At 44.0% G+C, this 25,220-nt stretch overlaps 3 protein-coding genes across 4 annotated transcripts; 2 read left to right on the forward strand and 1 right to left on the reverse strand.

Moving 5' to 3' along the window:
* The first annotated feature begins 1,270 nt into the window (after positions 1-1,270).
* Positions 1,271-10,201, forward strand: LOC141808768 (uncharacterized). Of its 2 annotated transcripts, none has more exons than XM_074695471.1 (6): positions 1,271-1,334; positions 7,297-7,417; positions 8,375-8,583; positions 8,954-9,123; positions 9,327-9,414; positions 9,796-10,201. In XM_074695471.1, exons 1-6 carry the CDS (start codon positions 1,286-1,288, stop codon positions 9,834-9,836), a joined length of 678 nt encoding a protein of 225 aa, XP_074551572.1. In that variant the 5' UTR covers positions 1,271-1,285; the 3' UTR covers positions 9,837-10,201. The 2 variants fall into 2 exon arrangements, with proteins under 2 accessions (XP_074551572.1, XP_074551571.1); XM_074695470.1 differs by lacking the exon at positions 1,271-1,334 and adding an exon at positions 4,395-4,507.
* A 7,766-nt stretch (positions 10,202-17,967) lies between these two features.
* Positions 17,968-19,067, forward strand: LOC141808326 (trace amine-associated receptor 13c-like). The gene is made up of 2 exons (XM_074694868.1): positions 17,968-18,140; positions 18,263-19,067. Exons 1-2 carry the CDS (start codon positions 17,968-17,970, stop codon positions 19,065-19,067), a joined length of 978 nt encoding a protein of 325 aa, XP_074550969.1.
* A 4,321-nt stretch (positions 19,068-23,388) lies between these two features.
* On the reverse strand, positions 23,389-24,469 carry LOC141808325 (trace amine-associated receptor 13c-like). Its single transcript, XM_074694867.1, has 2 exons — positions 24,294-24,469; positions 23,389-24,202 (listed from the first exon to the last, which is right to left on the reverse strand). The coding sequence occupies exons 1-2, from the start codon at positions 24,467-24,469 to the stop codon at positions 23,389-23,391; spliced, it is 990 nt and encodes a 329-aa protein (XP_074550968.1).
* Between the last annotated feature and the right edge of the window lie 751 nt (positions 24,470-25,220).

Below are 25,220 nucleotides of genomic sequence, written 5' to 3' on the forward strand. Positions count from 1 at the left end.
GCAGTGTTAACCAGAGAGGAGAGTGTCATCTGCATACAGGTTAACAGCCCTGCAGGATTCACACAGATGGATGTGCTTTATTAACAAGAAACAGTCCAAGGACTGATCCCTGGGGATCCCCTGCACAGACAACACTAACAGTAGGGCCCCACTCATATGGATTTTTGAGACTGGTGTCAATTCTGATATTTGGTGGAAAGAAATTCCGCTAACTGATTATTTGGCCGATTAATATTTATCAGTCACTTAATAAAATAACTTCTCCTTTGGTTCTTTTTAACACTGACAACAACATAGATGTGAACTACATGTGATGGTTTGTAAACCAGCTGGGTTTTCTAGGACCCAAAGGGAGACGGAGACAAGAGCAGAGCAGGTTTGGGGGATTTTATTGTAAGGTTTGGTTCAGATGGTGACAGAGAGTGGGGCTGTTGGTGAGCTGCTGCAGAAGTAATCCTCAGAGGCACTGGGAAAAGAAGGAGTGTCATCAGGAAATCCAAAAAGACACACATGCACCAAAAAACATGAGAGATACTATCACAGCCTGATTACCACAGTGAGAGCAGGAATTGACTGGCGCTGGCCCATTTCTCCAGCAGAGCTTAAGAGCCGAAGCTCCTAATCAGCCAACTCAGGGCAGGTGTGCAGAGTGACGCCACAGGAAACCTCTGGACAGCTCCACAGAGAGGGGAGGGGGGAGGAGAGAGGAAGAGCAGCCTCACCACAGCCAGGATCATGACACTACAGGCTGATCATTTTACTGTTTTACTACACTTGGTCCTTTAGTATTTGTTTAACTTCACATTAGAGGGGAACTTTCAAGAACAAAATGTGCAAAAAAGTATGAAACCCAACAAGTCATAACAATGCTTTGAGTTGTTTGGAGTGTAGCATCTTTTTCTTGAAGGTGGATTAGGGGCTCAACATCTCCTGCAGGTAGGGTCTGGATAGACCCTGAGTTAAAAACCCCCGCCCAACTGTTTTCTAAATTAGTTGTCTAAAGCCCTGATCCTCTCTGTCCCACATAGGGATTGGCTGTCTTTCTATGGGCAACAAGTGTTTGGGCAACTGACGCATTTGTCTTTAGGTGTATGTGGCACTATAATGGTGACAAAAATACTAAAATAGTTGCCCCCATTTCATTTTTTTAAGGTCACACAAGACTACTGTTAACATCTGTCTTCTTAAATTATAATGTTTCACCAGCAGAGGGCGCTCGGTGCTTTAGGTGCCGCATCAGTAGCTGACGTGAAGAAGCAGAAGAAGTTAGTATTACTGAGACCGAATGAATGCACCGAGTCCTCCTGTTTACTGTGTTTTGTTTTGCTTTACAGGTAAGGTTGGGATACAGACAACATCTGAATGACAGAGAATAGTAGTTCAGGTTACAGGTTAAGTGCCTTAAAATGTGTGACTGAGGTGGCGATTGGGAGTGAGTTTGTTTGGTTTTGTGTATGACTCTGTGCCGCGACTGCTAAGCTAGGCTGTAAAATGGCGGATTTGTCATTTGACATGTTCAAGATGTTGATGGTCAGCGTGTGTACACAAGTCTGCAGCCGAGGCGCATGTGTGGTAGTGTGGATGTGTCTGTGTGTTTGTATGCCTGGTAGAGCTGAGGCGTGAAACAGAAGTGTGGTCCTGTAAGAGCGCGAATCTGTGAGTCGCGCTAGAATCAGTTTGGTTTTTTCATGCAGTGTTGAATTAAAGTAGCAGTATATAATTTTGTTAGTCAGAGCAAAGAGACCTGCGTCATGTTTAATTCAGGTACATGATATTGATAAATAAATACAGCTCATTCATTTACATGATATTGAAAATATGTCATTATTTTTATATTTCATGAATGTAAGTTAAAAAGATGTTCAGTTGCAGAGAGTATGAGACTGGACCAATGTATTTCAGTAGCTGATGTGAAGAAGCAGAAGAAGTCAGTATTACTGAGACCGAATGAATGGACTGAGTCCTGTTTACTGTGTTTTGTTTTGCTTTACAGCATCATTAAATGTGTTGCATCAGAGATGACCTGGCCCATCATTTCATAAGTGTAACATGTATATTTGGAAGGTTCATGATGGTTTTTGGTTTCTGAGTGTTCTGAGCGGGCAGGCAAAGGGGAAGGACAGCCATGTGAATGTTGGTCGAGGCCTTGTGGGCTGTTTTTGTCTAACTGCCTTTACTGTGCTGAGCCAGGGCTGGATGAATGTATATTTAAACTTCTGTTGTAAACCAAATTGCCTTTAGGGGACATTAAGGACTGTTAAGTCAATTATTTTTGTTTTCCAGACCTTATTTAACTTTTCTTTCTACACAGCAGAGTTGTACTACAAGCTCAGGTTCAATGGGCGCAGCTGTCCTCAAGTTATTTTCTGTCCTGCATTTTAGCTGACTCTACAAGAGGGCAAAGGGTGGGGAATTTTATGGTTTTGTCCATTTTGGACAGGAGCTGGTCAGCTCACTGCTATATTTAAGCCACTATGCAACTTTGAACTGTCCAATAATCAAGTTTTTCGACAAAAGTCCTCTACAGGAGCCCTGAGCTTGACATAGCCAATGCTGAACTCAGCCATGAGTCAGCAGCACCTTTTCTTTTCCTATCCTGTTGAAAACATTTACCTGTTAGTATTTTGATATTAACAGTTTTCAGTGTTGTTAACAAATAGTAACTGGGTGTGTTTCTGTGATTAAAGTTGAAATCCTGTTGTAAAACCAAAGTAATATCAATATATGCTAACCACTGGTATATCAATGCAATTTTTCATATATGTTAGCATCAAGCTAGGGCTAAGTTTTCAGTCAATTAGAATGCATCGTTTTCAGCAAGCTCAACTCAGCCCAATGCTGTGTGTTAAGGAGAAAACAGGGGTGGGGATGAGGACTGAATGGAGTTAGAGCTCCATGTAGTAAATGAATGACACAAGGACATCATTCTGCTTGACTCCAACAACTAACAGCATTTACTGTAGTGTGAGAAATAAAGAATATATCAGCAATGCACTGCCAAACTCTGGCTGGTGATTGTTTTAAAGAGAGCTACAACCAGCCGATTAAATCGTCTGGGTCCCTCTAATCAGAGCTTGTCTCACCCAGTGAGGCTGAAGTTTTGGACCTCTTAGCCAACAAATAACTGCGCTTTAACTGGAGTTATTTGGTTCAAAGGGTAAAAAAAAAAGTTCCTTCACCTCTAATTGCAGAAAACAAAAAAGATAAACCAACAAACTGCTCTGTGCTCTGACAGGAAGACTGAGGAAAAACTTGGGGTTTTATTTGGTCCTGCAGTGAGATCAGATCTCCAACAGACCTGTCTGAAGTCTGAAGTCAAGCTACTAATGAACCGTGTCTGTCGTATGTTTTCACACGTAACACACAAACATTTCCTTAGACATCACACCCAAACAGCGCGTGTGAAAAACAGGATGTTACAGAAATCTGATGACTGCTTCAAACCCCACAAATCTGAACGTCCACTTTCAAACAAAGAGACCAACAGACCGCATGGAGGAGACCACATGGAGGGGACCACATGGAGGAGACCACCTGAGCCATGAAACAGAGCTTTAGCTGCTTCAGCTGCTTCAGCTTTGTCCCATGCGATGGGATGACCGGATACTCATCTTACAGGAGAACACAGTGCCTCTGAAGTCCATCAGGTGGTCACTAGGGTGAGCATGTTATTTAACGCTTTATTCTGCTCACCTTAAATCTGCTCAAAAAGATGTTAACTTCCCCTAAAAGTTCAGGGGTATCCTCGTTTCAAAACTGACCCATGTTAACATTAAAACCTGTTGAGAGTCAGTTCAGGGCTGCCCTCCTCCTGCTATGGTCCAAGCCCAGTAAACTGTTCAGGATTCATATTTCTGACCTGGAATAAAACATGGTGATACCTTAAAATCACTCTTTGGTCTGAAATATTGTCCAAGATCCAAGAACCCCCATTCTAAAAGACTGACTTGAAGAAATGGTGTCATTGCTTCAGGTAATGAAGCATACACCTGTAGATTTCTTTCTCTCTAAGGCCTGTGCACAGGTCTGCTGGTTCAAAAACCCAAACCATTCATTTGTTCATTTTTGGAACTGCTTATCCTGTTCAGAGTCACGTCAAAAACCTAAACCAGGTCAGGTTAACCTCCATCTCAAAAATACACAGCCTCAGCAAACAGAAACAAATCTAACGTCTCATCTGCCACAGGAAGCTGTGTGATTAAACTTCATTTCCTCTCAAAAAGTGTTGAGATCGCATGACTAACATCAGCTGCAGGAAAATGATTTACACGCAGACAGCAGAGAAAGGCAAGAGTGAAGGTTAATGGCGAGTCGGTAACACAGAAATGTGGTTAGATCAGCAACCTCTGAGTTTCCTGTCTAATAAACAACAGTTCAGCCGGTGATGCTGGTGATGAGCAGGTTTGAGCTCCAGCGGTAGAACGAGCAGAGAGCTAAACCATGACAGCCTGCAGCTCCATTATCGCCTCCTTTACTTACCTGACCATCATCCTCCAGCTGAGCCCAGGTAAGAGCCAGACCTACAGTCCACTCATACCCCTCTTTAATCCTGCTGCTGTGTTAGCTTTCACTATGCATCCATCGTGTTAACAGGCCAGTTCCCACCTGAGTCTTTAATCAGCTGTAAAATAAACCAAAAAGAATAATCTGTCCTCCAGTTAGCTTCTCATTGGTCACCTTGTTCAGCTCGTTACCCACAAAAAGATTGGTTTGAATGTTTGGTGTCTGCCTCTGAGCCTTTCTTTGTTCATGTAAAATGAATTTCAAGAGAGTCATAAGAGTAAGAATAAAGGTCGTCATGTTACCTGACTATTACTGAGGGGTATATGAACATCGCTGGTATAAATTTGTTTTACTTTTTTTTCATTTTACTGTTACCAACTAAAGTAACCGGTCAGTTTTGACCCACATACGTATGTGTTTACTTCAAGAAAAAGACTAACTTCGACTACTGCTACTACTACTACTACTACTACTACTGCTACTACTACTACTTATAATAATAATAATAATAATAATAATAATAATAATAATAATAATAATAATAATAATAATAACAGCAACAACAACAACAGTAACAACAAAAACAATAAGTAAGAACGCAAAATATAGATTTTCAAGGTCAAACCAACAACAACCATACAAGCAAATCAGACTTGGCCCAGTGTAATTCTTTTTCTCATTTTGTAGGCTGCAAACTGGAGATGAAAACAAGTCCCTAACTCTATACTGAACTGCCCTAAATCTAGATGATTGGAAGAGCGTCAACTGCCAGTGTGTTGGCTGACAGAGCACTTATCATTTCAGTTTGGGCTCTAATTATTGCTTTAAATTCTTATTTTTCTAACCAGGTTGACAACGACCAGAAAAAGACAAGGGCCATAATTTTTTCTTTCCTTCTTTCTTCTTTCTTTTTTATGACTGACATTTTTATTGTTTTCAAATGTTTCATAACAGAACTTGATTGTCCAGAAACCAGACAATACATTATATAGAGCAAAACCCAATAGGGATTACACTGTCAATGCAAAGCAAAGACAAAAACACAAAAAACATTAATTTATTTTCCCCACTTAGCATTGAATAAGTCTAATCTATAATATATATATAAAGTCTACCATTCTATATATTAATTCTTCAAAGGCTGCTACAATACTTCACTGAGAAAACCAAAAGCTGCATGGAGGGAGATCCTCTGACTTCCATTCTCTGATTAGGAGTTTTTGGCCCAGTATGATGGCTATATGGATCCACCCCATCTGAGATTCAGGAATCCCACTCAAAGGTGTAGAGTCCCCAAGTATATATAATCTAGGTATAAATGGGCTGTCCTGTCCTACGACCTACTTCATGTTCTCATGCATTACTGATCACCATCTCTGAACACGTGAACTAATGTACCTGGGGTCTCACCACATCTCCAGCATGCTGGGTCGTCTGTTAACCTCGCCTTGTGTAGTTTTGCAGGGGTCCAGTAAACCATTTTGCAGAATTTTAAACTGTATTAATCTGGTTTTAATCTCTCTGGATGATATTGGGGGATTTTGCAGAATGGTGACCTATTGAGATCAGTCTCCCATAACTGTCTGAGGCTCCTTGTGTGATGTCCCAACCTATCAAGTAAAACAGAATAGTATTTTGAGGCTTCCCCTTACCAAAAACATAAAGTATCTCCTTAAGAGAATCAGATTTGAGAAAGTCACCCAAGGGCCCAGAACAGCTTGGTTGAGTAAATGTCTTATTTGGAAGACATCATTCCTTTCTCAGCCCATACTTTCCAGTATTTTTTATATACCTAAAGTAAGTTTTGGGTTGAGCCATAGCCATGCTGAGGGAAATAAATGAGGACCTGAACTGTACCATGTAGACACTTTTTTCCATATTTTCTGCAAATGGGCAACAATGGGGTGGTTTTCAGCCTCTGGCGGTAGCTGGGCATAAATCAACAGCAGAGGGGGTGGAGTGCCAATAAGGGAGCTCTCCATCTGAAAAACAATGAGCTTTGGTTTCAAAAGCATAACAAGAGAGTGCGTGAAAGCCTTGGAGATCACAATCAATGCCTGCTGCCTCTCCCTGGTAATCCACCTCCACTGGCCCTGCCTGGCTGTTCCCTGCGACCTCATCCTCCACCCCCGACCAATGTTCCCGGAGGTCTCCCTGGAGATGATGAAGGGGAAAGAGAGGACTGCAGACAACTTCAATCTTCTCCCTGGCTCTGCCTCTGCCCCGCTCCTTCCTCCTCTCTATCAGGCTCAAAACTCCGCTGAGGAAAACACAGTCGGACTCAGTGATGACCCGTGCAGGCAAATCCAGCTGGGAATGAATTTTTACAGAACTTACCTTCAAAACCTGTCTCCTCAGAGACTTTCACCCAAGCCTGCTCCTTTTTTTCCGGTCTCTGTGGAGTACACACGTCATATCGTGTAACTCTGGATTTTTCTTTTGTTCAAAAACAGGTTCCTCACAGAGAAAAAAAGCCTTGATGCATTAATAAATAAATTTGTGGTTCAGTTAGGCATTTGAAAAAATTTGGTGTTGATGGTTGGTGTCGACACAGGACTAGGTTAACTGAAATTTATTTTGTCATCTGTAAGATTTAAAGAACAACAAAGCACTGTCATTAAACTTGAATGTTCAACTGAAATGTGAGTCTACTTGATGCAATTTGAGATATTTCCACGGTTTGAGGTCAGGGTGTCATTTGCTGACATGGAGCTGGAAAAGTTGTATAACACAAAAACTAAAACTACATTTTCAGTGTGAGTATATCTCCTCTGATTGTTTTTTTCACAACAGGTTATAAAGTGTTTCAACCACAGAACCGGACCATAAACCCTGATGGATCAGTCATCATCAGCTGTGAACACAACGCCACTGACGCCTCTGTCATTGATGCTCGGCTCAGCAGTGTGGAGGAGTATGTATCCTGATGTTCCTGAGAGTTTAGTGATGTTAGCTGGGCTGTTAGCACCCAAACACTCAGCTGAAGGAGCTCGCAGCTGAAGGAGCTGGGTGGCTCCTGCACTTTGAAGTGCACGCTACCTCCTCGTAGCTTCAGTCTGAACCTCTCTGTTGCTATGCCCCTGATGCTATCAGAGATTTTGAATCTTCTGCTTTGACTTCTCTTTCCTTTCGTCTGCTGTTGCGTCTTGCTGTGGTTGACATGATACATGAGCCTGCTGTCGTTATCTGGTCTCTGTGGAGGCAAAAACAGGTTGATTCAACACAGTCTGACAACCACTTAATGGTGGACGCCTGCACAGGACCTTATCCTCCTTCAGTGTTAACAGATAGTGTAATCACGTCTTGTGATGACAATAACAGGAAGCTTGTGACTCGCTTAGATTTATCTGAACACAGCTGTTTAAGAAAGAAAGTTTTAGAAACAAAAAGCTTTCCAGCATGAAACATGAACATCCCAAACAACAGCACTCTGAACCACATGAATCTGCAGCGCTCTGCAGTGTGTACAGTCACTGCACCAACGTAGCGTACCATCCATGTCTCAGGGCCTGCTCAGACCTCAATGACTGGAAGCTGGGCATGTAAACTCACTGACCTTCTCACCATGATACCGTCTCAGATCTTAAATATGAAGCCAACACACAGGACTGTTAAAAGTGCAGTCCCTCTGGTATCCATTAGAGGCTGTTTGCTGAAACCACATACACTCCCATTCAAAAAGCCTCTCTTCACAGCAGACATAAACATGTTTACAGCCTGGATCAAAGAGCTTCACACTGGTTAAAAACAAGATCAAGAAAGTTAGTCATGCCTGTGACAATAATCTGCTCATTCAGGGCATGGAGATCAAACTGCAATGTTCAGATTTCAGGGGAGGCATCCTCTGAAGGCCTATTGCTCTCTTTCTCAGCTCTTCCAGAAAGAAAACTCTGCTCTGCCAGATTGGAAAACCAGGCTGCGAGAACATCGTCATCTATAACGCGAGCCCCACCAAGTACCTTTTCATCCTGTTAAACAATCGGCCAGAAGCGTTCAGTCTGGGGTACCAGTGTGAGTTCACCTTGAAAATAAACGACATACACTTGACCAAGGTTGGAGGGCAAACCCAACTACTGCCAGGTGGGTTTATCTGAGATGAACATATAACCAGCTAGAGGACTTCACATATAACTCCCCCTGGTAGTGACATGGACTGTTGCAGTGTTTCTGGGTGTGTTTGATTTATTCAAGAACTCCTGACAGAAACAGATTTGAAGGGTTCACTTAGTCTTGGTGGGAATTGTCAGGTCTTCTCTGCTTCTCTGTTTAGACAGCAGAGAGAGAGAGAGAGAGAGAGAGAGAGAGAGAGAGAGAGAGAGAGAGAGAGAGAGAGAGAGAGAGTGTGTGTGTGTGTGTGTGTGTGTGTGTGTGTGTGTGTGTGTGTGTGTGTGTGTGTGTGTGAAAAGCTGTGCAGTCTGAACAATATCTGGTCTCACTTTGTCCTTTTCAGCTCTAAAGGAAGCAGGAAGCAGAGCTCAACCTTGGACCCCTCCTCAGGTTCCTCCCCAGGTCGATGGGCAGAGGTGGACTCTGCTGGAGTTTATTCTGATTGGTCTGCTGGCTCTTACACTCCTCTACAGCTGCATCTTCACCTGGTATCACATCAGACAGAGAGGGGAAGTAAGACACTCTGAACTACATTATCAAATTCACAGACACCTCACATTTAAAGACTTGATGAGGGTTTATCCACCTGCAGCTTGTTTGAAAGGGACGAAAATGAGATGAAGTTTGACACCACAGGAATAAAACAGAGCATGCAGGTGACATATGGGTCAGAAAACACAACAAAGCCCGTTTAAGGTTTCATTCTTGTGTTCCAGGCCAACATCAGTGATCCAGAAAACTCCACGTACGTAGAGATGAGGAAAGCGCCTCCTCCCAGGAACCATGTTGGAGGGAATGTTCACTGTGGGTAGCTCTGACAGCCTCAAACACAAATAATGAGAAACACAAAGACCTCTTACAGAACTGTACTGTGTTCATGCAGCAGGTATCAATAAATCTGCCTAGCTGCTTTTTGCTTCATTACCTCGACTGTCTCTACCCTGAGCTGAAAAAACAAAACATAAACAGGTGTGCTGCAGAGGACGACCAGCAGGGGGCCACAGAGACTGCTGAAACGCTGCAGCACTCGGTTATAATATCAGCCTGTGTGTGGGAGATGAATGAATGTACAGATGAAACAGAAGCTATGAACCTTCACTCTGTCAATCAGAGAGCTTTAAGAACATGTTCTGATCACATGTGAGCGGCTGAATGAGGGACTTACTCTTGTTTCTCTCTGTATAGATGCTGAAGTCAGGAAACACAGGAAGTCACGCTCACCCTGATGTTAAACAGTGAAGCCAGCTGAGCTCTGTTTGCTGATGGAGAGTTAATCACAGGCTGTTTCACAATGTGTCATCTGTTTATTGGTTCAACCTTACTGAGCTCTGATTCACAGCAACATTGAAACAAAACACCGGCACAATAAAACCCTCCTTATCAGTATTCATACAACTCAATCTTATATTTAACACATTTTGTTTCTAACATATAGGCCCCTTGTGGTTTTAAGTTGTTTCTCTATCAGGCCAGAGTCAATTATAGTATATCATACTTAAAAAGGACTGATATTTGTTGTTAAGTGTCTATATTATATCATGTTTCTTTTTGTTGGGCTTCTTTTTTTTCCTTTTGTGTTCCTTTTTATCTGTGCAGTAATGTATTGCCAACCGTCTGTTCTGTTTAAATAAAGCTGAACTAATGGGGTTAAATCAGAAATAAAGAGAAAATACACCCCGTTTGGTCGGCTGCTTTTTTTGATCTGCAGGATAGAATAGAAGCCAGGCAGCAACCTCTGGTCTTAGGGCCCGATCTCCTAATGGTCTTTGTGTATAAAAACAGGTGCCAACTTGGTAGCATGTGCCAAGTTGACTTAGGGTGTATTCACACCTGTGGCTTATTTGCCAATCATTTTTTTTTCTCTCATTGGTCAGAAATCAATCCTGGAAGTTTCCTTATCTTCATTCATTTATTCATTCATTCATTCTTGTTCTTACCTGCTTTCCACAGGGAAGAACAGCCATGGAGCATCAACTATGTGTGTGGCTAATTAGCGTTATAGCGTTTATCTGGCTCATGTACAAGTATGCACAATATGATCAACATTTGTGGTTTTTAAAAGTCCCGACTGTGTTAGGGCACTTTGATAAGGCACTTCATTTTCTGCTCAGACTGCTCCATGTGAGCCCACGACTCATTTTCTTCAGTTTTTCGGTCTTCCTCAGTGCCCCCCCTGTCTCTCTGTTAGCTTCAGGTTGCTAACTTAAGCTGTGGTTAGCCTGTTGTTTTAGCCTGTAATGTTATGGTAAATGAGCTTTGCTGTTTTCTAAACATTGTGCACTCAGAGCTTGTAGCGCCGCTCTCAGTGACGCTGAAGAGCGGGGCGGTATCAGCAGTGGCTTATTTACATATGAAGGTCACGCCCACTAAATCAGAGTGTTCTGAACAGAAATCATTTTGAAATATTTAGATATCAAATCTTAATTTTTAGAAATCTTGGAGAAATATTTATTCTTATCTAGATTTTAAGAATGTAAACTAAATGTTTAGAAACATAGCTAAATATTTGTAAACAGGACATTAACCTATAACATTTATATATAACATTTGACATTTAGATTAAAAAAAAAAAAATCAACATTTATGTATAATCATTTTCAGATATATTTTTCTGATATTCCTCTTAATCTGCATAAAACCTGATGTTATAGAGCTAAATGCAGAGAAATGCTGTTGTTATTTGAAGTGTGTGCAACTTTACAATTAGTGCCCCATACATCTGAACGCCCTAAATTCTGGGAGGAGGAGATGAAAATGAAAACATTTAGCGCTTGCAGTGTGATTTATCAAACCTGAAACTATTAGCGGTCACTGTTTTTGTGTCTATATTTATCAAGTTAGAAAGGCAGGTGTAAACTGGCACAGTGTTATAAACAGCTCAGGTCATTGTGCCGTGGCGGTGCAATATAAGACAAAGGAGAGATAGAATCTTCCGTGTGCATATCAACACAGTTGAACTGTCAGAAATAAAAATGGTGGGGACATATCGTCTATCCAACAACACCATTTCTGAGCTTTGATTTTTTAACTCTTTTTTCGCCAGCTGCACTGGTCTCCACCTTCAGGTAATGAACTTTCATACTTGTGCCGTCAGGAGATGAACTGCCCTCTCCATTCGCCGGCGGCTCAGTCAGAGGACCACTGCCACTGGATGACCTCTGGACTGTTGCCAGGGCATTTACAATCACTGTCAGCCCAGACACAGCACCGACCAGCTGCTTTGTGTGAGCAATGTGTGGCCTGAGATTCATGGTCTAGGGCTCGCACCACAGTGGATACAGCTCTCACCTCCTGAGTGAAATCCTGCGACCCATCGGTCTGATTTCTCCACCTACATGGCTTCAAACTTCATTTTTCCTTTACAGCCACTGTACTCTCCAAACTCTCCATGATCACAGCTGCTAAGCACAAGCTAATGCCTTATTAGATAGATCAGTTAGTAATGGATGCACTGTCTTTGGAGATCACCTGCAACAGGCCCACTAACACGTGCAATCTTTGGGTTTGTAAATGCAGTGTAGTGCTGGTTATTTGTGCCCTTAAAGAATGAACCTGGTGCAGAAGAGTTCAAACTGCAGTTTCTGCTTGTTTCCTCAGTTCAACTACAGATCAATGTCCTGCTTGATTCTAATCAATCTGTGCCCACAAACTCTGCAAGAAATCTGGGTGTCATGATTGATGACCAGCTGACCTTTAAGGTTGATGTGGCCTCGATTTCACGGTCTTGTCAATATGCTCTCTAGAACATCAGGAGGATTAGACCCTACCTGACACTACAGGCCACACAGCTTCTGGTACAGGCCGCTGTGATATCACGCATCAACTACTGCAACTCCCTCCTAGCAGGCCTTCCTGTATGTACGTTTAAACCTCTGCAGATTACCCAGAATGCAGCAGCACGTCTGGTCTTTAACCAGCCCAAAACAGAACATGTCACCCAGCTGTTAATCTCGCTTCACTGGCTTCCAGTAGCAGCTCCAATCAAATCCAAAGCTCTTCTTCTGGCTTACAAAACATTGACAGAAACAGCTCCTGCCTACCTGGGGTCCCTCATCCAGGTCTACACTCCTTCTGGTCGACCACGCTCTGCTTGTGAAAGACGCCTGCTGCTCCCAGCCCAGTGTGGCTCCAAATCTCTAGCCAGACTCTTCTCCTCTGTTGTGCCCAAAAGGTTGAGTGAATTACCTAACTCTATACGATCCACAGAGTCCCTTTCTACTTTAAGAGATGTCTGAAAACTCATCTGTTCAAGGAACACTTAGGCCCTTAATCTGAGCCTTCTCCTCTTTGCCCTCAGGGGGAGAATGAGTCAGTAGGTCTAAGACTCAGCTCTTATGATTTTTTAGCACTATTACTGAATGTTGTTGAAGTTTGAAGTTTACAGTTGCCACAATTAATTGTGGTTTGTTGGCTTGTTGATTATTGTACCCCCCCCCCCCCCCCCCCCCCCCAAAAAAAAACAAAACAAAAACAAAAACAAAACAAAACAAAAAAAAAAACTTGCACTTAATGGCAGCACCTGCAGCCGGATAACTTGTAGCACTGTTGTCGCACTAACTAGGTGTTCTTCCGTCTAAATTCTTGCTTGTGTTGTAAGTCACTTTGGACAAAAGTGTCTGCTAAATGAAACTGTAGAACTGTAAATGAAACTGTTTCTGGTTTGTCCACTGGGGCTGTTCATAAAAACAGCAGGAATAAACATGTTTACAGCCTGGATCAAAAGCTGATTTCAGTCAGAATATATCATTTCTGTATCAGCACACTGAACAGTGGAGGGGTTACAACTTTTGTCCACATGAGGGCATGGCTGGTCTGACAGACAGGTGGGCTTCCTGTAGCCTTGCAGACATTTGGTCAACAAAGAAGTCAGCAGCTGACCTGATCCATCAGTCTCTCTCTCTCTCTCTGCAGCAGTCTGAGGTCAGACCTCCTTTCAAGCTGCGTTCACGCTCCAGAGAGGATGAATGAAGCAGCCAAGATCAGTTCTGAGGGCTCCTGAAACCATCACAGACCACTTACAGAGGGCATGGAGCCGCTGAGTGACAGCTGAGCATCATTCAGTGGTTCAGGTGGAAACATTCCAGCTGTCAGGAGTTAATGACAGGAGCAGCAGGTAGAGAGACGTCTGTTGTTAACTCTCCCTGCTGTTTGAAGGTGATGTAATCGGGAGGTGGGGGGTAAACCTGTTGGACAGAAAAGTTCAGACTGAACTTCGTCCACTTGTTGGTCTCTGCAGCATTTTGGTTGCATCATGTGTTGACAGTCTGTGTGTTTCCATCCTGTGTTAACTGTAGGAGCGTGGATGTTTTCTTCTCACCTCTGATTGGCCTGGGCCCTCTGTAACCTGCTCCTGGTGTCACCTGACAGCTACAGAGGAAGGTGTGAATCCTCTGTGAGGCTCATTAGAGAGCCATACCTTAGGCTGTGTGTGTGTGTGCGTGTTTCTGTGTGTGTGTGTGTGTGTGTGTGTGTGTGTGTGTGTGTGTGTGTGTGTGTGTGTGTGTGTGTGTGTGTGTGTGTGTGCACTTGTAATGAGGCAAGTTTTGTTTATGAAATCAGTCTCAGTGATCCGGAACTTTCTGACCCCCTCTTTTCCTGGTCTGGTCTCTTGTCCTCCATCTGTTTGACCTTTTTTCCTTTAAACTGACCACAAACTGCAGTTCCTCAGGTTTCCATTAGGAGCCTTCTCTAAGGACATCATGCTGATTTCCTCAGCAGGTGCACATAAACAGACTTTGGTGTTGAATTGTTTCATAGCTCATCCTGTTTGACCAGATTAATGCATGAAGCCATTTTTCAGCCTCGTCGGGGGGACACTGATTTGTCTGACAGGTTGGTGTGTCTCCACACAGCTACGCTCTTTCCAGCCTCTTCTCTGATTGCCATTTGCTGGATGGTGATGATCTCTGGGCTCTGTAACGCCTCTTCAGAATCTGACAGATAGAGTCATTCAGGCAGGGCAGACTCAAATCCAGACTGATTCTGACCCCACGTTTTGACGTGCCTGTCTGACTGGAGGTGGGTCTGAATGTAGCGCTCTTTGGTGCATTTTGCATAGGAATGATCTGGTCATAGCCTGATCAGCTGCTACTGACTGACTGCTCAAATTAGTTTCCAGCTTGGCATGAATTTTGTTCGTAGACTGCACAGACCCACCCAGTGATAGAAATGATCAGTTGATAACACAATTTCAGCTGATTTTTCCTGATTGCACCAGTGATGGTGCTGCACCCCGTCAGTGCAAGGAGTCAGCTTCAGAGTGCACAATGATAACACAATGTACATGAAATGAAGTACATACAGGGGCACACAGGACAGAGGAAGGTAGATGCAGGACCCTAACCAGTAGGTCCCTTTCTCTGCAGGACCTGCACAGCCCCTGATGTTCAGAGTGAATGTGGGGGAATAACCAGGCAGGGGTTGTTGAAAGAGTCCCTGTGATGGACCTTATAAAACATATTCTTCACACACATTCTGACTTCACTGATAAACTTGACTCTAAAACACAAGGTAGAGACAAGTTGGGAGACCACATATGGCAAAGTAGATGCATGTGAGGGGCCTGTCAGGATCCTGTGAGGGAGCCTGTGTTGGGCCTGTGATGAACCTATGAGGGGCCTAATGGTACGGCCACACCGGACATGAATTTGTCGAGATTACATACCAAGTCAATGCAAAGATGCGTTTGGACGCCGATTTGCCCCTGACGGCGCGGTGGGCGCGGCGCGTTTGGGTTGAAAATATTGAACTTTCGACGCGAATTCGCGTGAGGCTGTGCCGCGGCAGCCAATCAGCGATGACATTTCCCCACGACGTCATTGATTTGATGACGTTAGGGGAAACCGCCACCTGCTCCGACTCCAACCCTGCCGGACGATGGAGGAGAGAATAATCTGTGCGGTGTGTCATCATCCAGAGTTATACGATATGATGTGTGTACTCTACAGAGACCGGAAAAAAGGAGCAGGCTTGGGTGAAATTGGCTGAGGAGACAGGTTCTGTAAATATTTGTTTCCAGCTGGATTTGCCTGCACAGATTATCACTGAGCTCGACTGTGTTTTTTCTGTGGACTTTTGTCGTAAAAGATGGAAGAGCCGGGACACCTACCTGATAGAGAGGAGGAAAGTGTGGGACAGGGGCAGAGCCAGGGAAAAGATGGAAGTTCTCTGCGGTCCTCTCTTTCCTCGATCCCTTCATTATCCCCTGGAAGACCTCCGGGAACATGGGTCAGGGGTCGAGGATATGGTTGCAGGGAACAGCCTGCCAGGGCCAGTGGAGGTGGATTACCAGGAAGAGGCTGCAGGCCTTGGTTGTGATCTCCAAGGCTTTCACACACTCTCTTGTTATGCTTTCAAAAGCACTGCTCATTGTTTTTCAGATGCTTTTTTGGGCTCTCTGTCTCTAAATGAGCGGGCTCTCTACTCTGCCTGCATAGCGATGCGCGTCGCCCCTCAGCTTGTCAAAATAGTCCAGTCCAATGATAGTCCAGACTCGGGTGTTCATACAGCGTTTAAATTTGCGAATTCGCATCCGGTGTGGCATGTAAGGGGCCTGTTAGGATCCTGTAAAGGGCCTGTGAGGGACACAGGAGGATCCTGTGAGAGGGCCTGTGAGGGGCCTGTTGGATACTGACAGGATCCTGTAGGGGGCCTGTGAGAAAATTGTGAGCGGTGTTGTGGAAGTTTTCCTGTTTCTGGTGAAGAATGAAATGAAGACTTCTGCCAGCCAGCAAGGTTTTATTTTCTTTGCAAAGAAAAGGCCAATCAACATGCAAGTGGTCAGAGTGAAGGAAAGACCTCGAATGCAGGTAGTGTAAAACATTTATACTTACGCCCCCTAAGGTACTCTTTCTTTCTGCTGCAGGAATCCACATTGCAACCAAGCCTTGAAGCTTGGCAAAAGGCGTGAAAGGTCTAGACAAAAGGGTCTGGAAGCTTATTGAATCAGGAGATGGTGTTTCAAGGAAGCAGGACATGGGGGTCTCAGGCACAAAAAGGATCGTGAGGATCCTGTAAGGGGCCTGTAAGGATCCTGTCAGGGTCCCATGAGGATCCTGTGAGGATCCTGTGAGGTGACGGTAAGGGGCCTATGAGCTGGAGCCTGGTCCAACAGGAACAGGTCTAAGCTGACATAAGGAGACACTAGATTGACAGAAAGTGGGGTTGAGTGTGTTGTAGGGCTGCAGGATTATTGCAATCGAATGTCAGCACATGCAATTCAGATTTTTCTCCATGATAACCAAGCAAGTCTGTAGACTCATCATGACACAACTTTGCAGGTTGTGTGTGTGTGTGTGTGTGTGTGTGTGTGTGTGTGTGTGTGTGTGTGTGTGCAGGCTCTGTGTACAATGTGTGTGCGCATGGTGTGTGTGCATGGTGTGTGTACAATGTGTGTGTGCAGGCTGTGTGTGCAGTGTGTGTGCAGGGTGTGTGTGCAGGCTCTGTGTACAGTGTGTGTGCAGTGTGTGTGTGTGTGCAGGGTGTGTGTGCAGGCTGAATGTGCAGACTGTGTGTACAATGTGTGTGCAGTGTGTGTGTGCATGGTGTGTGTACAATGTGTGTGTGCAGGCTGAGTGTGCAGGCTGTGTGTACAATGTGTGTGCAGGCTGTGTATGCAGGCTGTGTATGCAGTGTGTGTGTGTGTGTGTGTGTGTGTGTGTGTGTGTGTGTGTGTGTGTGTGTGTGTGTGTGTGTGTGTGTGTGTGTGTGTGTGTGTGTGTGTATGTGCAGGGTGTGTGTGTTCAGGCTCTGTGTACAATGTGTGTGTGCAGGCTGTGTGTGCAGGCTGTGTATGCAGGTTGTGTGTGTGTATGTGCAGGGTGTGTGTGAAGGCTCTGTGTACAGTGTGTATGCAGTGTGTGTATGTGTGCATGGTGTGTGTGCAGGCTGTGTGTGCAGGCTCTGTGTACAATGTGTGTGCGCATGGTGTGTGTGCATGGTGTGTGTACAATGTGTGTGTGCAGGCTGTGTGTGCAGTGTGTGTGCAGGGTGTGTGTGCAGGCTCTGTGTACAGTGTGTGTGCAGTGTGTGTGTGTGTGCAGGGTGTGTGTGCAGGCTCTGTGTACAGTATGTGTGCATGGTGTGTGTGCAGGCTGTGTGTGCAGGCTGTGTGTGCAGGGTGTGTGTGCAGGCTCTGTGTACAGTGTGTGTGCAGTGTGTGTATTTGTGCATGGTGTGTGTGCAGGCTGTGTGTGCAGGCTGTGTGTGCAGGCTGTGTGTGCAGTGTGGGTGCAGTGTGTGTATGCAGGCTGCTTGTCCATCACCCCCTCAGCGTCACAGGAGGGCTGGATCAGGAGCAGGTGGATAAAGCTCTGCAGAGGATCTGTGGTCCTGCAGCTGCTGGCCCTCCTCTCAGGGATGGAGACCTTGGACCGGACTGAGCTCTGCTTTCCTCGGCTCCTCAATGCATCCTGCAGGAAGCCCATCAGACCTGTCTTTGAGGTCATGCTGACTTACATCCTGCTGTCCACCATCTCTGTGGTCACTGCAGCTCTAAACCTGCTGGTCATCATCTCTATCTCCCACTTCAAGTAGCTTTTTGTTTCATGGGTTTATGACAGCTGTCTGTGCTGAGTCTGACTGTGTGTCTGTTTGCTCTGGATGATGTGAATACTCTGAATAATGCTCATCATGCTCATCATGTCCTCCACAGGCAGCTCCACACTCCCACCAACCTCCTGCTCCTGTCTCTGGCGGTCTCAGACTTTTTGGTGGGTCTCCTCATGCAGTTTCAGATCATGCTGATTGATGGCTGCTGGTTTCTGGGGGACCTGATGTGCACTCTGTATCAGTACATGGCTTACATGGTGATCTCTGCCTCAATTGGAACCATGGTGCTCATATCCATGGACCGTTATGTGGCTATCTGTCACCCTCTGGTCTACCCCAGGAAAGTGACCCGTAAGAGGGCTAAGGTGTGTGTGCTTCTGTGCTGGATGTGCGCTGCGCTCTTTCAGAGTCTGGTTTTGAAGGACATCTTAGAGAAACCAGGCAGGTACAACTCCTGCTTCGGGGAGTGTATCATCTTCATTAACTACATCACTGGCATTGCAGACCTGATTTTCACCTTCATCGTGCCCATCACGGTGATTGTTGTGCTGTATCTCAGAGTGTTTGCTGTAGCTGTGTCTCACGCTAGAGCTATTCGTTCTCAGGTCTCACAGCAACAAAGCAGAGTAACGATGAAGAAGTCTGAGCTGAAGGCGGCCAGGACTCTGGGCATCGTAGTGATTGTGTTTCTGATCTGTCTCTGTCCGTATTACTGCACTGCTCTAACTGGTCAAGATAACCTGCTCAATGCATCGTCTGCTGCCTTCGTCATATGTCTGACTTACTTCAACTCCTGTGCTAACCCCGTCATCTACGCACTCTTCTACCCCTGGTTCAGAAAGTCCATCAGACTCATTGTCACCCTGAAGATCCTGCAGCCAGACTCCTCTAACACTCAGGTGCTATAGGGACACAGGCACATGCATAGTCACACAGAGTCACACAGAGACACACAGAGACACACAGAAATACACAGAAATACACATAAATACACACAGAAACACACAGACACACAGACACACACAGACACACAGAGACACACAGATACCCTTTTTCCACCTAAGTGGTACTGGTGCTAGTTCCAAGCCAGTTCCTGACATTGTTTTTTTTTTTTTTTGTGCTTTCACAGACAAAGCTCTGGCTCGAGATAGAATAGAATAGAATAGAATAGAATAGAATAGAATAGAATAGAATAAAATCCCCGATCCTAAAAACTGTATCTTAGCAAACACCAACTCTTTGCTGGGCCAAAGCCAAGCACCAGCTTTGTGGTAAAAATGTGAAACAGTCATTGTTTAAAAGGGAAGCTGCTGGGCGAGTCGTCCATTGTTTTGTCAGTTTCCTGATTCATTTGAGAACGAGTCAAAATCAAAGCACCAAAGCCTTTTCTCCCTCATAGATCAGCTTTATACCTCATCATTTTATTACACAGACTAAAAAGTCTCATGTTATTTATCATTCTTAAAAAGCAAAGCTGCCGAGTGAGTCGTCTTTTTTGTTGGCGTTTACTGGTTCATAACTTTAACTGGAGGAGAAACTGAAGCAGTAATGCATTGTCTCTTATAGATCAGGTCTGTACCTTATTATTTCATTTAACAAACTAAACAGTCTGATGTTATTTACCTTTACATGACGGGGTCACTTTTGCTTCATGTTCACACGTTCACATTTATCACCTGCTCTGTATTGCGCAAGGCAGAGATCTGCTCAGTTTACCAACACACAAACAAATGCACACACATGCGCAGACACACACACACACAAACACACACACACACACAGGGAAAGAGAAAAAGAGGGACGAGCAAACTCTCCGTAGCAGACGTACTGACGTTTTATAGTGGAACAATGAAACGGCTCAACTTGGCTCTTTGCTGATGGTAAACCAAACCGGTAAACCAGCTCTTAGGAAGAATGTGATTAGAACCGACTAAGCACTAGCGCTGAACCAGCACAGGAGGGAAGGGGCAAAGAGAGACACAGAGTCACAGAGGATGACAATGACACTATGATGTGAATCCTGACAGTACTGAGTGAGCTGTTAAGTCCACTCAGGTTAAAGGAGTAGTGACAGGAGAAATGTGAATGAAATGTTTTCTGATATGACATGTTCTGGCTTTGATGCATCATTTGATCTGTCTCTCCTTTCACAGGTTCAATCTCCTGAAAGTTTCTGTCATCAGTTGTTTTGTTTCTGAGCAGAGTGATGCTTTTCTGACACTAACATGGTCTTATCCTGAAACAATGAATGGACAAGCAGCCAGTTTCTACACTAACTTCACTAACCTTCTTTCACTGACTCTAGAAGTTAACATGAGTGTGTTTGTGTACGTATGGCCCTCACTTCACGGCTGAACCAGCAGCAGAAAGTCATGATGCTCTTTTTGAGCTTTGATATTAAAGTTCATATTATCTACAACCAGTACCACTGTCTCACTGATCTGGAGTCCTGTTCTAAACCAAGGGCACATTTACACTTTCTGTCAGGGTCTCAAACCAAAGTCTATCTGTGAAGTCTCTCTAAACTCCATGTGGACTAAGAACAGGCCGCTGGTCTAAAGCTAAAGCTCTGTCAATTCTTAACACCTTTTTAGCTGGCGTCTTCAAATAAATAGATTTATCGGGATGAGTTCAAAAGCACATCAGAGGACACAAGAGTGGATTAAAGTGATGAAGTGGTGCAGGAAAGACAAAAACTGGAGCATAAGAAAGAAGACATTAGAGAGATTTGGGGCTGAAATACAAAACCATGCACTTTATTATTCCCCAAAGAGAAATTCAGGGTTTTGAGGGTTTGAGGTCATAGGAAAAATACAAAATCGAAAAACAAATCCTAAACCTGATCCTGCCATAAAAGCATCCTGTCATATCCAGCCCATATCGCCCCCTAATGGAGAACATGTTCCTTGGTCAGAAACAGAGTTTGCTGATGTTTAACCTTCCTCCTGTGTTAGTTTTCTGTTACCATCCCTGGTGTTAATGGGTCGGTTTCGACCTGTGTCTTAAATCAGCTTTAAAATACACTAAAAACAAAAAATTATCATCCAATTTTTTTTGTCATCTCTTGGTTACCTTGTCAGGCGTCCTTATCCATGAAAATGTTGGGTTTAATATTTTTGTTGTGGGTCTCTGGGCCCTTTTTTATAAGTATACCTCCCGATTTCAACTAAAAAAAAAGAAAAAAAGAAAAAATAACCTTATAATAATATCCCTGAATATTACTAAAGGGTATAGAACACATCTCTGAATTGAATTTGCTTGATTAATTTTTTCATTTTGAAATGATTAACTATCATAACATCTATGGTGTTAGGGGTCATTTTCGACCCATGTATTTTCTTCAAGATAATGAACAAAACAAATTTACAGCAGTAGAACTTTGATGTGAACATATTGAAACACAGAACATGTTATAACACAAAGTATTAATTTAGAAGTTGAAACAAATAAGACCCAATCAAACCTTTAGAAATCGATTATTACTTCCAAAACTATTAGAATGCTAAATCAGTTAAAAAAGTATCTGCGTGCAAGAATTTGCCTTTGTGTGTGTGTGTGTGTGTGTGTGTGTGTGTGTGTGTGTGTGTGTGTGTGTGTGTGTGTGTGTGTGTGTGTGTGTGTGTGTGTGTGTTTAGATACATGTGTGGCAAAAATAGCTCAAAACAAGTTTTTTATGTCAATGACTCTGGCACAGTAAAAATTGAGATACCAGGAGTCATTTTGATGACATTTTCAGCAGTTGCCCTGCCATGTGCATGTTGAGGTACTAAAATCTAAAAGATCCTACCATTTTTTGACTTGAAACCTTCAACAGGAGCAGCCTCAGCACCTCCTCATCAGACTCAGATGTGTCTGTGTCTTCTGGCTGGTACTCTTTATTGTCCTCTCCCTCAGAAACTTGCTCCTCTACATCGCTATGCTGATCTGTGTCTTTTTCCTCATTTTCTCAAAAAAATTTATCTAGAGTTTTGCTCACCGTAAATCTTTTTATTTTTGTATGCTGCAAATTGGGGATGTGCCATCTGCAAGTTAAATGAGTGAAGTGACCTGACATGGTGGACATGCCATTTTTTTTTTTTTTTTTTTTTTTTCAGCAATACTGGACAATTGGGCGTCCCCTGAAGCTCGCATGATTGGGAGAGGAGATGGCTCTGAGTGTGTTAGCTGACAGTACACTTAGGATTTCTATATTGGCTCCTACTATTGCTTTATAATCTTATTTTTATAACCAGGTCAAAACCGACCATAACACTACAAAGGAGATAATTTCAACCAGAGCATTTTATAATGTTGTGAATTTTTTTTTTTTTTTGTTAAATTTTTGTTGAAATCAAGGTTCCTGACAAAGTCAAAAAGCCCTGATGCAATAATCACATTTTAAGTGATTCTTGTATGCATTTAGGAACTAAAACGGGTCGGTGGCGACCCTAACACAAGAGGGAGGTTAAGCAGCATGTAACGCTGCAGAAAACTGATCACTGATCATCTGGGGTCTGAGACACCTGAGTGACAGGTGAGCTGTGATGTCATCAGTCTGTGATGTTGAAATTAAGAGGTTTGAGCTCACTGAGGGACTGATTTTACAGAATAAAATCATAAACAAATAAAAGTGTGTGTTGGGGCTGCTGGCCCTCAGATGGTCCTAAAAATGACATGTGGCCCTCTGATAAACATCTGAGACCTTGGTTTAGACTGTGAGGGTGAGGTTTATTTATGCATCACTCTGTGACCAACAAGTCATCAGTCCATCTGAGCCTGAACACATCACTTTGTTCAGTCTGGTCTAATAACAGAGCACATGAAAACTCAAAAAGGCTCTGACATCACTTTATTCACATGTCTGTTGAACATACAGTGTCTGTTATGCTGTTGTATTACCTCCTTTAGAGTGAACACATGAGGGGAAATAATCATTCAAACCTTTAAAAAGACAGACCTGTCATAATGGTTGTGTTTCAATGGGTCACATTACTGAATATCTGTGCTTTTATATATGTAAACAAACCAGTGTCTTCTGTCTGTAGATCAGATAAGATTAGACTGACACATCACTGTTAGAGTAAATATTGCTGGAGGACTTTTCATTTCAGTCATTCACTCTAGGTTGGAGTATTTCAGCAGCTACAGCCACAGTGAAGACATCATATGAGCTGGGAACATGATGGCACAGGAAATAAGAAGTTAAAATGAAGGCATCTTTCAAATTAATCAGGGTTTAAAGTGGTGATTTCAAAGTACGGTGTCACAGGAGCCGGGCTCCAGAATCTGCAGCGTCACAATGAGTCTGATGGTTTTTCTGAACCAGGGGTAGAAGGCTGCGTAAATTAGAGGGTTCAGACATGAGTTAAAGTAGAACAGGAAGATGATTAAGGCAGAAGATGAAGAGTCGAGCGCCATGCTCTGACCTGAGAGAGCAATGCAGAAATAAGGGCACACACATAACAGAAACACAACCACCACCACGCCCAGAGTCCTGGCTGCCTTCATCTCAGACCTCAGGTTCACAACTTTGACCGAGCACTGCAGGGTGAAGGATTTCACATGAGTCCGCACCGCTCGTGCCTGAGACACAGCCACAGTGAACACTCTGAGGTACAGCACAACAATGACAGTGACAGGACCCAGGAAGGACATGATTAGGTCCACAAATCCAGACACATAGTCAATGACAAGCACACACTGTCCCACACAGGAGTTAAACTGCCCCAGGTACTCCAGGTTCTCTCTGAAGCGCACACAGTGAAAGAGGAGAGACAGCAGCCAGCACAGAGACACAGACAGCTCCATCCTCCCCCGAGTGATCACTCTGCAGTACCACAGGGGGTGACAGATGGCCACGTAGCGGTCGATGGATATAAGCACCATGGTTCCTATGGAGGCAGAGGTGAAGGTGTAGTCCAGGACAAAATAGAAAGCACACATCGCATCCCCCAGGTACCAGCACCCCTCCACCAGAACCACCTGGAACACCATGAGGAGGCCGATGGAGAAGTCAGAGAGAGCCAGAGAGAGGAGGAGGAGGTTGGTGGGTGTGTGGAGCTGCCTGTGGAGGTGTGAGAGCAACATGTCAGTCAACAGAAAGCACAGCATCCAGAAGGTAAAGCAACACCTGTAGGCAGGAGGATGATCTGTACTTGTAGTGAGAGATGGAGATGAAAACCAGCAGGTTGAGCGTGGTGGTCAGCACACAGATGATGGACAGAGCGATGTACATGAGCGTGGATATGAACCTAGGATGAAGGGTTTTTTTACAGGAGGCATTAAGGAGATGAGGAAAGCAGAGCTCAGCTTCCTCCAGGGTCTCCATCATCTGAGGGCGGAGGGGCTGCTACGCTGCTGAACTCCAGCAGCTGTCCTCCAGCAGCAGTCCTCCCCCATCCCTTCGCTCCCCTCCTCAGGTTCACAGCTATTATACCTGAAACACGCTCTTACATCACCCACCTGCCGCTCACCCCGCCTCACTGTGGTCCCCCCCGGTAGTCTCCTTACATCATCTCTACAGTGCCATGGATCTTCGGCAGAAATTCTTATCTTTAAACCAGAGGAGCTTTGTGATATCTGCTTCATCCACTGCTCAGATTAAATGTGCATTAATAAACTGATATGATTTACTGCAGACTTCCCTAAAGGCCCTGTGAGGACCTTTCTATGCGACTTTAAATAATCTGACTTTTATATATATGCTTGTTCCTAATCCAGGGTTTAATCAGATGATCAGCACCACTGTGTCATTTCTACATGTCATTTGTTAGTGTCTGTGGTCGGGTTGTGTTTTCCCAGAGAGCATGAATCTATTTACAGTGTGTAGACTAGACAGGTTCAGCAAGAAGTAAAGTCTGTGTTTTTCTCTGCTGAAAATGATTTCTGTGATTAATTTTGTAGTGATGGTGGACACTGGAGCCTAATTGTCAGACAGAAAAAGGGCAGAAGAGCAGAGGAAAGGTAAACAAGAGAGAGACAGAGCACGAGCTAAAACCATACTGGATAAGATACGGATGTAGTCTCTGTGATGTCACCTGTCTGTTTCTGATGCAGAGTGATGAAGCCGATTGTTTACGGGG

The sequence above is a fragment of the Halichoeres trimaculatus genome, unplaced genomic scaffold, assembly GCF_033239565.1.
Source record: "Halichoeres trimaculatus isolate MK-OKI-2021-1 unplaced genomic scaffold, fHalTri1.1 fHalTri1_scaffold_19, whole genome shotgun sequence".
In the NCBI taxonomy this organism is placed as follows: Eukaryota; Metazoa; Chordata; class Actinopteri; order Labriformes; family Labridae; genus Halichoeres; species Halichoeres trimaculatus.